A 14,753-nucleotide genomic window follows, 5' to 3' on the forward strand; every position below is an offset into this window, starting at 1 on the left:
TTGAGCCCTGGTGTTGTCTGAAGCTGAGTGTGGGTTTGAATCCCGGTCATGACACTTGACTCTTTAGCAAGGCACTTATCTTAACCATTAAAGTTGGGATGGTAGTGCACTCTGCTCTACCAACCAGGCTCCAAAATGGATGATACCCAAGCCTGCACCTTTAAGGACTTTGAAGAGTTACACCCTGTTTCAGCCCTAGAAGTAGGTGACAGATTCCCCTTGATGACAGTTTATATAGGGAAATGTTTCTGTGGAAGATTGGTACCAACATGAACCAATAATTCAACAAAAGTGAGATAGATTTACCTTTTGTAGTTGCAGTTCTTTTAAATTGTGCTGTGTGTCCGCTAAAAGTTCCTGTAAATTCTTTACTTCCTTCCGAAGAACATGGTTTTCCTGGTAGGAAAACAAATATGCAGTTAGACAAAAGAGGGCAAAGAAAGGAAAGAGCGAGAAGAGGAAGTGAGATCAACGGATGCTTTCATGTAACACAGGAGGTTCACTTCAGCTGTAATTTATACATGTCAGGAGTGAAATAAAACAGAATGTTTTAAGATGACGCAGCGTTAAGTAGATGTTGCGAACAGAAGGGATGCTACAGGCCTTAGGGGTGCACCCCACTTAATAAGAGAAAACAGAGCATCAGACTCATTAATTTTGTGTAGGCCCTCAAAATATTTTATTTTAATAGACAAATTTAATAGCCCTAAAAAAATCGACGGCCCCAGGGACTCAACATGACAGGGACAAAGTAAGGTATTCTAATGGTTTTATCTTCATGTTTCGTGGGGTTTTATTTAGGGTAAAAAAAAAACCCTGAATTTTCAGTTAAAAACGGAGAAATCACATCTCTATTCTTTTACTAACACAGTGAGGTGCTATTGTTCAATTGAAAAACATAAGACTGCCGGACTCCAGTCATTAGTTTCCAGGGCCCGACTCTAAAACTACTGGCCTCGAGCCTGCGGCCCAGAGTAAAATTCAAGCCCTGGGGTGGATTTCACTAAGAGTCAAGACTAGTCTTATCTCAATTTAGGAAGAGTTACTCGTCCTAACTTAGGACTAGCCTTAAGTTTTTTAATAACTCCTAGGACTAGTCCTAAGTTAGAACTAGTCTTAACTCTTTGCAAAATCGACCCCTGCTGAGGTCGACGAGTTCTTACCTCTTTCAGATCGTCGATGATTACTTCCTGTATAGGGTTATCTTCACTCATGGGACTGGTCAACGGACTGACGCAAGGACTCTGCGGAATTAAAAACGGACATCGTCTTATCTTAATAATTGATAGCTAAGGACGACTATTAATAAGTGCGTACAACTTCTAGGTAATCTGATTGGCTTAGGGCCCACCCAAAGTTCACATCATCAGGTTGTACAAAAAAAGAGCACTATTTTTTTAGTAACCCCCCCCCCCCCCAAAGTTATTTTTTGGAACACATTCCCAATCAATATCAGGAACTGATAGGAATATTTACAAACACTTTGGTGCAATGGCAGAAAAAAAAACTTACCAGAAGTGCTTGTTCAAACGGGGACGATGTGTTATCAACCTATACGGGCAAACAAGAACGAACAAAATTTCCTCAACTTGAACTTGCAAAGAAAAGGTTTTTTTTAAGGTTACCAGCAAAATTGTTATTGTTTTCCAACTGGTCACTACCCATTTTGTACAACTGGTTCCTCAATATATATTTTTTGCAAAGAAAACAAAAACAAACGTGGATACCAAATTTATGTTTTAGCAGTTTAGTAAAGATTGCTTGGAGGCCCCAAAATTGGTTACCCAGTGGACTGTTTCCAAGCTGGCCACCCCTCCTCCCCTTCCCACCCACTTCAAGTGGGGTTTTTGTTCCCCACTAATAAAGTGGAATGTTGTGGTCAAACGGTCTTGGGCAGTGTGGTTGAATCCTGGCCTGGTCAGTCATGATACTTCTTTCATTGCGCAAGGCACTTTGTCATAATGGCTTCTCTCCACCCAGGAGTGCAAATGGGACCCAGGGAGAGTTGGTGAGTATCCTGCGATGGACTTACATGCTGTCCACATCGTCCGGGGGAAAAGAAATATCCTCAGTTGTTTTAATCCCACGTATAAAAACACTGACCCGATGAGCCATATTGGCTAAGGACAGACTTTAACTTTACCTCCCCTTCCCATAAACCCAACATTTTTGCGGTACTCACAGCCTGAAGAGCTCTCTTGAGTTTGAATAACATCGTCTTCACTGACGTCATATCCTGTATCATGTGTCTATAGACCACAGCGTCCACCATCACCGTCCCTTCTTCTTCAGGGGGAAAGCTGGGCCATCTCGGGGGTCGTAGCGGGTGGTTGTTTCCGCCGCTCTGTGACCGCACACGGGTCGTGGACGAGCTGTTGGCATTGACATTCTTGTTCCTGGATTGATTTGAGAGAAAATACCGTTAAGAATTTGACGTGTTGGGAGTATATCAGCCAGCTTTGAAATATACATGTAGGTCTCTGATGTGGAGTGCTTTATTTATCATGGGGAGTTGAATTCACTGTACATGTGGCATGTGGTGGCCATGTCGTTGTGAGCACTGACGTCAAGCTCCGGTGTTTCTTACAGTAGAGTGTGGGTTCGAGTCCTGGTCAAGACACTTGTATCTTTGAGCAAGATACCATAATTATTTGTCCTTTGATTCTGGGTACAAGGATCCAAAGTGCACGTAAAAGAACCCATAACACTGATCATCATGAGAGAGTACATGTAGAGGATTACCCTTGTGTTTCTGGTTCACAGAGCAAGCATCCTTGTTTACAGGTATTTTCCGACTTGCGAGCTACAGTGATCAAGTTCACGTATGAGGCATCCTTGGTTTCACAATAGACTTGACCATAAATGTGCCGATGTGCGATTAGTTTGTGCAGTGTTCAACAAGTTAACAACTTGAGAAGAAATTGTAAAACTGGCGTTATTCGAGATCGCAAAGGCTTATACCACTTAAACAGTTATCCGGAGGTCCTATTTGAAATCCCCCTATTGTCAATGTTTCTTTGTTCAACCCCAAATCATTTTGGAAAAAAAAAACCTAGAACAAACTAAAGAATAACTGAAGTGGAATTCCATCATTCAGGAGCATGCAGATGGGTCACCGTTATCACTAAAAAAAAACTATAAAGGTCAGCAAGAGTTACGTACATGTACATGTTCATACAACGCGAACATGTAGAAAGCGAAGAAAAAACACAGCATGAAGTACGGCAGTATGTCAGATCTACATGGCAGGCAATAACGGTCGACCAGTGTTAAGTTTAAAAAAGGCACACTCCAAAAGCAGCAATAAACAACAACTTTTCCCAGTCTCGCTCAAAATCAAACTATTATCTCAAAACCTTACTACAACAATCAGTAAAATAAAATGAAAACCTTCCTTTTGTTTATGCTGTTTATTTTGTCTGGCGGCCTCTTTTATTATTCTCAAATTATTTTTGTTTGGTTTTGATGGACACATGCCACTTCCGTTAGTCACGCTCTAAAAAAACCATACCTCTATGAAAATGAGTCGGCACCAACCTTGGAATTGTCAAGGGAAAAAAATAGAGTAATTCTATTGTGACATGTGGTAAACATTAACCATCAACATCGAAAAAAAAATCCCACTTTTATAAATATAACACCATGAGTACATGGAGTTTGTGTTTCTGTCTGCGTCATACAATATATTGATGTTTTAAAAAAACATGGTTGGTTTATTTTTCCATTTTAATTTTTTTGTTATTGATGTGCTCAACTCAAGCGCGAAATAAAAAGTGAAATATCTCTCCGACATGTATTTCTGCCATCTGGGAAAGGCTTTAGCTTTCAAATTATGGCCCGCCCTTACTTTATTTGTTAAAGTGTGTAGTAAGTCACATTATTAGTCCATGGAGGTAGAATTAGTTTAGTCCCGCATTCAAGTTTACACCAAAGCACACGGTAAATATACATTTATGTCGATCAACCTGTTACAAAAATGTGAAATATGGACTAATAGTTAAAAAACTTACGGACCAGTTTAATGCTGCGCTAACTGGTCCCACTTTTAAAAAAAAAGTTAAAGGGGCAAACCCTGTTGTAGGTCACTGACAAAAGTAAAAAGGCCAACCCTGCTATAGACAAAGTTAAAGCTGTGGTGTTAAACAACTTTAAAAGCTAACCAAACCATGAATCTGCTCAACCATTTTTCATTCCTTTTTTTTCCTGCAAAAAAGTGCAGCCACTTTCTGACCGATTATGCTCAAACTTCCAGAACTGGGTTGTGAAAGTGAGTTTTACAAAAAAAATGATCCTTCTTTTATTTCCATGGATAAAAACCAGCAATTTTTTTTCTTTCTAAAGGGAATTTCAACGAACTGTTTTGGTTGGCTCCCAGGGTGTAACTTCCAGGGTCGCATTAATGTATGTGTCAGTTATCCTGGTTCTGACTAAAACCCAATGTAGGTTATCTCTTAATCCCTCGTCAGCTTAGTGTTTATGATCAGTCTGTTACGACTTTAGAAAGCTTCAGACAGGTTCAGCCGGGACTTTGCAGAAAAAAAAGTGTAAGCGGTCCCAAAGGTTTTCATGGTTTACGGACCTGGATCTACACTGTCACTATATTTGCCAAGTTCAGACAAGTTCAGACAGGATCAGCTAGGACTTTGCAAAAAAAGTGTAATGCCCCACAGAATATAGGCTCACATAGTACATTGTATTATAGACCTGGGCCCAATTTCATAGAGCTGCAAAGCACAATTAGCAGTTAAGCATCAACAACATTACGCTTGCTAAAATAAGGTTACATGCACCATTTCTGACTGGGGGCCCCTGCAAATTTGGCTCAAAATTTGAAAGCAATATTTTCTGCTTGAGCAGCTCTGTTTTGTCAACATCCCCACAAAAATGACACAGCAGTATATGTAGGGTGTTACTATTAAAGTGAGAATTCATGGTGCCAATGTAGGCGATACATTACATACAAATGATCTACACACGCCCACAATCTCCTCTCCCCACCCTACCTAACCCTGTCCCCAACCGCACCCTCCCAAACCACAAGAAAAAAAATGACACAGCAGTACACACGTATGTAGATCTCTACTGAAATGCAACTCAAGGTGCCAATGAAGGTGTATATAATTTACATACATAGGATCCACACGCTCACCATGCCGCTCCCCAGCCCTGTCCCTACTCCAACCTCCCCATCCCCACAAAAAAAATGAAACGGCAGTAAAAGTACATCTATAAGGTGTTACTATTTTATGATAATTCAAGGTGACAGTGTAAGTGAGATAAAGCACAAGAAGTTAATATTATTCAACCTAGTTGTACTCACTGTACAAACAGGCACAAGTGTTTCACAAAGCACCAAGGTTCATCTTATGACGAGTCAGTATCACCATGGTGATTTGTATAGTGACATCACACTTTGCTTAGCAACTAAAATTGATACACGGTCAAGATCAATATTAGCCTCTGTGTCAAATCGGCCCCGTGGCTGGATTTCACAAAGCTCTAAAATTCATCTTAAGATAAGTTGCCAGTATCACCATGGTGATCTGTATTGTGACATCACACTTTGCTTAGCAACTAATAGTGATACACAGTTAAGATCGTCTTTATGAAATCGACCCCAGGTAATTTTGCCATATATGCAACAAGAAAGCAGTAGGGAATCTGTGAAGAAAAAGAGTGTTGTTAGTGCAATCAAAGACATGCAGCTAAGCAACAAGTGAGGTGCGAAGACCCAACAAAGCGAAACCACCAGGTGCTGAAGATTTAAACACTCAAACTGTTCAAACTATCAAGGAAGAGAGGAGAAAAAAAGCAGAGAATGAGTGAGATGTGAGGTGATAATGCCAAGCAAAGACACGGCCGAGTTAAAAGGCAGGGTTATACTCTTGGTAATTGTCAAAGACCAGTATCCTCATTTGGTGAATCCCAACGTATGCATAAAATGACAAGTCTGGGAAAAACTGTGAAAATTGGTCTTCAAAGTTGCAAGATGACCCCCAACAAACCCACGTGTGTTGCTTAGATGCTTTCAGATGCCTATTGAGGTTATTGAGAAAGTCTTCATGCCTGAGGCCCTTCTCAGATTCAAATTTTTGGGATGAAAAATTATCTTTCTCCAAAACTAATGATTACAAAGGGTGTTGTTTCTAATAATGTTTTATGATATCAACAGCCCTCCATTGCTCTTTACCAAGTAAGTTTGTTAAATGGTCGTTAACTTGTGGAGTGCACTAATTACCAAAAGTATAACCTGCCTTTTAACAGTGGGTTGGCAAAGCACTGATCAGTGGAACTGCTGTCAGTTGGTAATACTGCAAGGACATGTACCTGAGCTTAAAAACGGCTAAACTGCTAAAAGAGATTGCAAAGTGAACTGCAAAAAGAGTAGAAAATAATCTACATAGAAAGTTACTTTCTAAAGCAAAGCAGAGACAAAGGTAGAATCAATTCTCCCGACTAACAAGTCAGCCATTTTATCTGGCCTGGAATTTCAGCTTTGAAGAGGGCAAGGCCGTTTTGCAAAGGGCACTTCTTCTGCAGGAAGCAAATTCACTGAGAGTGGTTGGGAAAATTGCAGTCTCATTTTCACCTCGAGACATGAACGAGGCAAACAGGTTACAGTAGTTGTTTAGCGAAGGGGCAACATGTGTGACTCATCCTGGGGATAACTCTTGTGTAGGTAGCAAGCTCTCCACCTTCCAGCCAAACCCACCTTACACAGAGACCAATCAGGCCAATAATATTGATGATTTTCGAGTAGCAAACTTGATACATTTTGTGTAGCATTATGCTGTGACTGGGCTCGAACCAACAGACGGCATCTACAGCAATTGTCAGGGTGCCCTGTGCTTTTGCTGTGGTGCCCTTTGCAAAGTTCCGCTACAACTTTCTATTTTCCTCATCTGAAGAGCCCTTCACCAGAGGAAAAATTTGCATGCCCTTCGGGAACGAAATTCAAGGCCTGTCCTATACCATCTACATGTACAAAGGAAATACTGTTAACATGTAGCAGCTGACAGATAAAGAATGTTAAGCAATCCAGCACCGAAAACCCGGGAAGAAAACATTGCAAAGCACCGCACACAAAGTGAGAGAAAAAAACTACACACTGCAAAGTGTACCTGTCTGAATCACGATAACTAGAACTGTTAATGAGAAACTGAAGCTCTTCCACAGGCGACGTGCATCCCTCGTCCGGCACTGGGTGGGCGGGGTAGTTCCTACTACCCCCTCTCCGTCCAGGGGGTAACCCCAGGGGTGACGGTGCCAGACCCCTGGTCACGCCGACCCTAGGGTGAGAAATTAGATGTAAAAACATGCAGGAGGAGAATGGTGTTATTGATTTTTAAAATTAAAAAACATGAGAATAGTTGTTATACAACTTAATGCATTCACCACCCCCACACATCATGTACAAATACATGAACTAACAAAAATAGCCTACATGGAAGACCACTTTTGTTGCAGCTGCTAAATTATCATAATACACAAAATATTGATTCCTCGGTAATTAGCAAAACAATTACTGGAAACCTATTTTCAAGGACACTACTACAATATTGATTCGGTTAAATGCAGATTATATAAAACGAACACCTACATGTAGCCTTGGATTTGACTCAGGGTGTACAGTACAGTTCCTTTCTCATTAGGAAATTGAAGGACCGTGTCATTGTTTTGTAATGTTTCCCTAAATCTTGGAAACGATTAAAAAAAAAATGATTACATACGGTCTACTGTACAGTTTAGTTTCTATTTAGGTTGAAGGGTTGTCACAACTACACTCAAAATCCTTACAAGTACATCCACATTTAGAGCTATCATTCTAGACGAACAAACACGTTACGTACACAGTCTGACATGCAAAATGATGACATCAATCAATTTTAACTGCCCACCTCTTGTTGAAAACGCTAACAGGTACAATTGTATTTTGAATTATTTATGAATAATTCATAACGCACACTACCATAATATGCATGGGGCTATTGTAGGGAAAAAACATACTATGTACGCTCGTACAAGTGAACCCAGGTTGTAAAATCCGTTCTCACGGAATAACAAAAACAAAATTCTCATGGTTACATAAATGTCTTCATTACGCCTACAGTCTACACATATTTATACAGTGTAGACACAAATTAATGAATGCACTGTACAAAGACTCTGCGGTAGCTTCATTACAATTTACATTACATGTAATTGTATTCCTTTTACTAATCATGACAGAATACAAATTAAGTGCAGCCACACCAAGTACAAACACATCACCACTGACTCAGGTTGTCCGCAGAAAAATTAACATAAGAGTGTATGTTTCTACGTACAGGACTAATTTCTGTTTTAACATGGTTTTTCTTTTCTTTTCGCAGGCGATAAGGAACCAACTTATAGGCCTAACAAAAGATCATCAAATCAACTCTGTTGGGACATGGTCTTGAATTCCGCGAGTACATGTCTCATGACACATCACGTACGTGTGCTAAAATGAAGATCATTCTAGAACATTGTACCCTTTCCCTGCCTCCCACAAGTGATAACATTGAACATGGTGGCAGAACAAACAAAATTGTACACTATTTCGCACTTAAAACACAAAAAGGTGGTGCATGTAAGGTCTGTAAGGTCTCATGTTTCAAAGTCTGTGTTTACTGCATGCTGAGCATATAACTGTATAATTGTTTACAAGTTGAGATAAGTGTATTAAGAATAACATTAAAGGGAAAACTACAGTGTAGTGTAGTTTGCTGACAGTGCCCTTGTGCTCTCTTGTGTGTCATTGCACACAGAACAATCAACCCATAACATAAGGCTATAGAAAACACCTGTTTTGGTGCATCTGTAAACAAGCCAAGTACATGTAGGGTTGTAGAATGTAACAATAATGAATCCCATCCATGATTTTTTTGTTCACAGAGCTCGGGTACATGAGCACTGAGTATACAGTGCTAACACACTATGGGCAAAAGGTAACTAAATAAATAATATGATTAACAAGCAGTAGTACTGCTTGTTAATTGTATTATTTATTTAGATAATGTCATTCATCACCTTCAATGCCTTATCTTGCTGGCAAACGCAGGGGAACAAAAAAACATCTTCAGATCATGTGTCATAAAATATTGTAACCAACATCAAAATTTTCCTTTTATAAATTTCATCATTTTGTTATTTGCACCCCATCAGGAGAGATGTTTCACGGTTCTAAATGTGTACTTAGTTTCCAGAGTACTTGTACACGTCAGACTTGTATGGTTTTGCTGGCAATAGTGTGGTGAATTTGTCTCTTTTTTTTATGTGTCATAAAAATATTATAATCAATATCAAAAATGTCTCCATAAAATTCCTCATTTTGTTAGTTGCACCACGTAGGACAGATCGTTCATGGTTCGTTTCCTAATTTGTACTTGTACAGTGTACTTGTTTGAATAATGGCGTAGGTTAAAAAACTCTTTTATTTTGATAAATGTGTCATTAAATATCAATACAATCAACATCAAAATTTTCTCTAGATAAAATTCCTCATTTTGTTAATTGCATCCCGTAGGGGCAGATCTTTCACGGTTCGTTTCCTAGTTTTCCAATGTAATTCTAAGAATAGTGGGGAAAAAAACTCTTTTATTTTAACAATGTGTCATGTAAAATATTGTTATCAACATAAAAATGTCTCAATACATTTCCTCATATTGGTAATTGCATCATGGCAGATCTTTCACGGTTCATTTCCTAACATGTACTTTTTTCCAGTATACTACTAAAAACATCTACATTTTTCAGACTATTTGGGAATATCAACTGTACTGTAAGTAATTGCCGAAGCATATGGCGCAGTGAGTCAGGGCTGAATGCAGTACTTATCGGCTCCTGACGTCACTGGGTAGCATAGCGGCCCAGCCTGTGTGGATTAATAATGAACAGTCATTGGGGAGGGCTGCAAGTTCAGCTTATTGTACTGGATGTACATGTACATCATACACATGTAGGCTTACAATTCCTACAAGGCCTACATGTACAGTATGGGTACTAACTATACAAAGTAATAAACACAAATATGTCACACACTGTGTTGTTATCAGTATACATGTAGTATAATAATTAACTGTACACAACTGTTCCCTTTTTTCATCTATTATGGAAATTACACACTGTGTTTTGTACACATTGTACTCACTATGTCATGTATGTCAAATACGAACACACATGTACAATAGTGTAATTTCATTTCCTTTGTCATGTTTGTCAGCTAAATAAAAGGAAAAGGTTGTGAAAATCTGCATGCATGAATTGATATGATACACTGCACTTCATGGTTGGTCATAATATTTCTTTGTATCTGTGTGTGTAGAAATGAAACACTTCAAATACAAGTGAAACAAACTATGCTTTGTTGTCTGCGATTTCCATGCTTCCTGAACTGCTGCGCTGATCACTGCTTCCTAATGTGATAGGCCTACATTGTTACAATGTATCATAATGTACACTACAACATGTGTACAGCTACATACAACAATGAACTTGAAAATTTTGCCACAAGAAATTTGTACTGATATAGTGATACATTATAAAATTATGCTTTTGAAATACCTAATTCATTGACATACTGTAGCAAAATGAAATTCTCCTGTAACAGTTGGTCTGCTTGCCAAATGCTTAGTTTTTAAAAACAACTGAGCACTATGTGGTCTTAAAGTCTATATGAAGGAAACTGCTGGAGGGGCAGGCCTGATACTTCACGGAGACAACGGAGGCAATTGCCTCCATTGCCCCTTGTCATTGCCTTGGTGCCCTTGAAATGCTCCAGTGGAAATTTACAATTTCCTCATAGGGTGCCCTTTTTCAGAGAGAAATTGCCTTGGTGCCCTTGCCCTTTCAAAAACGAAGCATACAGCCCTGGAGGGGCATCAATGCCAAGACCTCTGGGTAATCCCAGGCCTGTCCTCAACCCATGAAAAGCAATTTATGAGTGCAGTCTTCAGTACAACAGAATCAAACAAAACATGCAGTTGGATTTTGAAGGAATAGAGAATGGTAACAAGTGCGCCTGAATACACCTGGAAGGAGAAGAAGGTGTTTAAATGGGCACCCTGAATTATAACTGTAGCCTACTTATTAAAAACCGACGTGCACTTTTGGAATTTCATGCTGGTCAGTTTACAGGGGTGTTCAAAATGCAAAGTTCGCCTGTAAAACATTTACAATACCAATAAAGGCAATTGGGAGTGTCTGTTTGTTATTTTAAAAGTACATTGTACCGTACATTATAGTCTGACAATTTAAACTGGAAAACAACAGACGTAGCGCCTCAACACTAAAATGTCAGACTAAACCATTCTGACAGGGAAATTACTCATTCTCTCATTCAAACAGCGCTGGAGACCTAATCCAACAATTAAAGGGCCCAGACTTACTCAGACCTGTCCTCCCTATTACACATAGCAGATTTATTGAGTTAGGAGAAAGAGGGGCATATCCTGTGTGTAGTTTTTATGACCCACCTTTTTTCCAGACTGGAGTTAGTCGGCAACTGATCTACGCTGACGGCCCTGGCTCGACCTGACCAGCTGAGTTGTGCCCTGTGCATGGCCGCCGTTTCCTCCACGCTCAAGCTGCTACTAAGGTGACACGACTCGTCTCTCGTATCAAACATGTCGTCATCCAGGTACCGGCTGTCGCACATGAGGTCCTCTGAACACAACGAGTCCAGTTCGCAGGAGTCCAGGGACTCCGAACAGTGCTTTATGGCACTGATGTGGGGGTTCCGGAGGTGCAGAGGAAGTTCAACTGGTCTTGCAGGCGTGGAAAAAGCATCCGCGGACGACTGGACAGCCCCCATAGTGTTTGAGGTAAGTCGATGTCTTGGCGATACCAAAGGATCAGTATTTTTAATGCAAGCAAACACCGGATTGATTTCTTTCGGGATATCTTGGGCTGGGCTAGCAGCCCTCGGTAGGGAAACGTCTTGCCTCAGCAGAGTGACTTTATCGAGTGCCCTGGACTGAGATCCTGACTCGCATGGCGCGTCACCGTCCTTTACTACTGCTGTACTGATTGGAGGATCCCGAGCACAGGAAATTGAGTTTTCCTTCCTGACCACCCCGGGAGAATCTTGAGGTAACTCCTGCTCGACAGACGTTCCAGTGTTCTCAGCACTGTAGTCTCCGGGCTCCAGCTTGAAAGTAGTGTTCACAATACAAGTCGGTGATTCTTCGATAGGATATGTCCGATCATGAATACTGGGATTAACGCCACCACCGCTGTCTTCTTTGCTGAAAGTTCTGTTCATCTGAGTCAGCCGCGATATGCTTTCAGAGTTATCAACATGGGTTGCTGCACTTCCAGCAGTTCTCAGTTTATCATGCAGCGGGGATGTGGAGCTTGACAAGCTTATCCCACTGGAGTTAAAACCCTCCGATTGGCTGCTGCTGGCCTGGCGTTTAAGCCCTCTCGGCTCTTCACTGAAGACACTTTTGTACAGCATGGGCTGCCCGTAGACTTTGAAACTACTGTTTGAACTGCAAGAGCTTCGATCACTCTCCGGCGTTTTGACGCTACTCGTCGACTCCCCGTCTGGCGGGGATCCGTGGGGTAATTCCAGGTCCAAACTCAGGCTTTTGATGTTAACCCTAGCTTGCTGAATGTTTGCATTCAATTCGTCCCTTTGCTTTTTTGACTCTGTCTTTTTGCCACTGCCGTTCTCGAAAGAAGAGATTTTCTGCCAGGCAAAACCGAAGCCAAACCGCGAGGATTTTTGGGTTGTCGTTGTGGTAGCACCACCCTGCGGACTTCGTTTCCCGCCATTGTCCACAGGAGATGTTTTTCCATTTCCATTCTTTTTACCATTAGTTCTGCTCTCTTCATCCTTCAGATCACTCAAACGCTTCTCGTAGCTCGCGACAATCGAAGACGTTTTGGACTTTCTCTTCACGTTGTCATCCTTGCGATTTTTGACCTGGCTAGGGGGCCTTATCTTCACACCACCATTCAGGTCCTCCTCTGCACTCCTTAAGTGCATATCAAGTTCCGACTCCTTAGCTGGAGTATGTTTTTTCTTGCGGAAAGACGGCAGGCGGGCGATAAAGGACCGCTTACTTTTCGGCTGGCTCCCTTTGCTCAGGGACACATCTGCCGAGGCAGACATGTTTGCTGGCGAACTCTGACAAGTTCTCCCTCCTCTTTAAAAATCTTGAAATGAATTACATCGTATAGAGACATCGGAGAGAGTATGCCATTTCGGCTCCAGAGAATCTGGTAGGAAAACAATGGATTCAAATTATTCATTTAAGAAGTTTGATTTGATTTGTGGAATTGTAGTTTTTCACAAATTATTTCACAGTAAAGCAATTAATATCCTACACTTTGGTGTATCAAAACGAGTTTCTCCAGTTGGTGACCGAGTTAACTTGGTAGACTTTCTAGTAAAATTCCCGTTGGTGACTGAGTTAACTTGGTAGAATTTCTAGGAAAAGTGAGATGGTTATATAAAAATTCTCGCAAACTTAATGTTTCATGACCCTCAATCCTCCCAACGGTCCCGGACCCGAGGTTTACGAAACATTGAACCATTGGTTAAAATTTGGCAAACAAATTGTTAGGACTTCAAAAAGACGTTGACAACATTTTACAAAATGTTCCAACAATGGTTTATTGTTCGTAGTCCTTCGTTCTCCATGTTAAGGAACCTGGCTACATCCAGTAACTGGTGCGCTGCACTTCTTTTTTCGAAATTTGTCATTTTATAGGCCTAGCTAGTACGACCGATAGGCCTAACGACAAATTACGCAAAGAGGAGTATACAGCGCCCCAGTTAGTTACTGGGTCTAGGACCTGGCCAAGTAGTGTGTTACTGTGTACATAGATAACATGTAGATGTAGTAGGACTTTAGGAGCATGGAGGAAGGGTCGCAGCTAGTAGTATCACTCTTCCTTCCTCCATCATGTCCATGGTACATGTACATGCATGACCTCCATGACCATGGACGAGTTGTTCGACGGACGAATGTCTGGTCTCGGTACATGTAATAAGGGCTTGCAGTCTATGTACTGTAGTACATGATGTAGTGCAAAAGTCTCCCCTAATAAAGACTTTATAGTTAATTAAAACTGAAAAGAAATTCACATGAAAGTGCCTGCCCTTTTTGCAAAGTTAACACTATGGCACTCCAACACTATAATGTAAGTCATGCTTGACCATCCACAAAATGTTCGCTGTCAGTATCCCCAGTATGTCATTTGTCAGCCACGATCCAAACAAATTGGAACAATACCAAATTGATCATGCAATTGAATTACGACCAGATGACAAATGAGACAACTGTTTAAGAAAAAAATGGCAAACTAAGCTCGAGTCATAGACTAAAGCAGAGAAATGTAAATACGTTGTTAAATTGCCCTAGAGAAAAATACCAAGCAGTTTGACATTAGGATCAGAGATGTCAGTCTTTACGTTTTGGTTGATTCGCGATTTTTCGACTGCTAAGTACGCAAGCCGGAATTTACCAATCACTTTTTTTTTTAATCCGACAACAGGAAAATTTCTCTTGCGGCTATGTTTTTGACGAAATATACCATCAAAATAAACATTTTTAAACAGTTCGATAACACACAGGGATGAGGTATATATTTTGTAACATAAATGATTCAAATACTTACTTGAAAATTCTTAAATGTGTGAAAATAAGGTAGAAATCCTGGCCGCTTCCACGTAATGCCAGTCTTTAACACGTCTTGAAAATTTCTATATAATATGTTTTGCA

At 40.5% G+C, this 14,753-nt stretch overlaps 1 protein-coding gene across 3 annotated transcripts in view; it reads right to left on the bottom strand.

Annotated features, from left to right (window-relative positions):
• Positions 1-14,733, bottom strand: part of LOC139952987 (uncharacterized) — a 32,626-nt gene extending 17,893 nt beyond the window's left edge. For 2 of the 3 annotated variants that reach the window (XM_071952345.1, XM_071952344.1), the window contains exons 1-7: positions 14,650-14,733; positions 11,496-13,245; positions 7,122-7,289; positions 2,183-2,396; positions 1,513-1,551; positions 1,164-1,244; positions 307-396 (exon numbers count right to left, since the gene is read on the bottom strand). In XM_071952345.1, coding sequence (XP_071808446.1) covers positions 307-396; positions 1,164-1,244; positions 1,513-1,551; positions 2,183-2,396; positions 7,122-7,289; positions 11,496-13,138 — 2,235 coding nt within the window. In that variant the 5' untranslated portion in view covers positions 13,139-13,245; positions 14,650-14,733. The remainder of the gene's footprint in view (positions 1-306; positions 397-1,163; positions 1,245-1,512; positions 1,552-2,182; positions 2,397-7,121; positions 7,290-11,495; positions 13,246-14,649) is intronic. The other variant, XM_071952346.1, reaches the window with a different exon arrangement.
• Positions 14,734-14,753: the final 20 nt, after the last annotated feature.

The sequence above is a fragment of the Asterias amurensis genome, chromosome 21 (assembly GCF_032118995.1).
Source record: "Asterias amurensis chromosome 21, ASM3211899v1".
NCBI classification, from domain to species: Eukaryota; Metazoa; Echinodermata; class Asteroidea; order Forcipulatida; family Asteriidae; genus Asterias; species Asterias amurensis.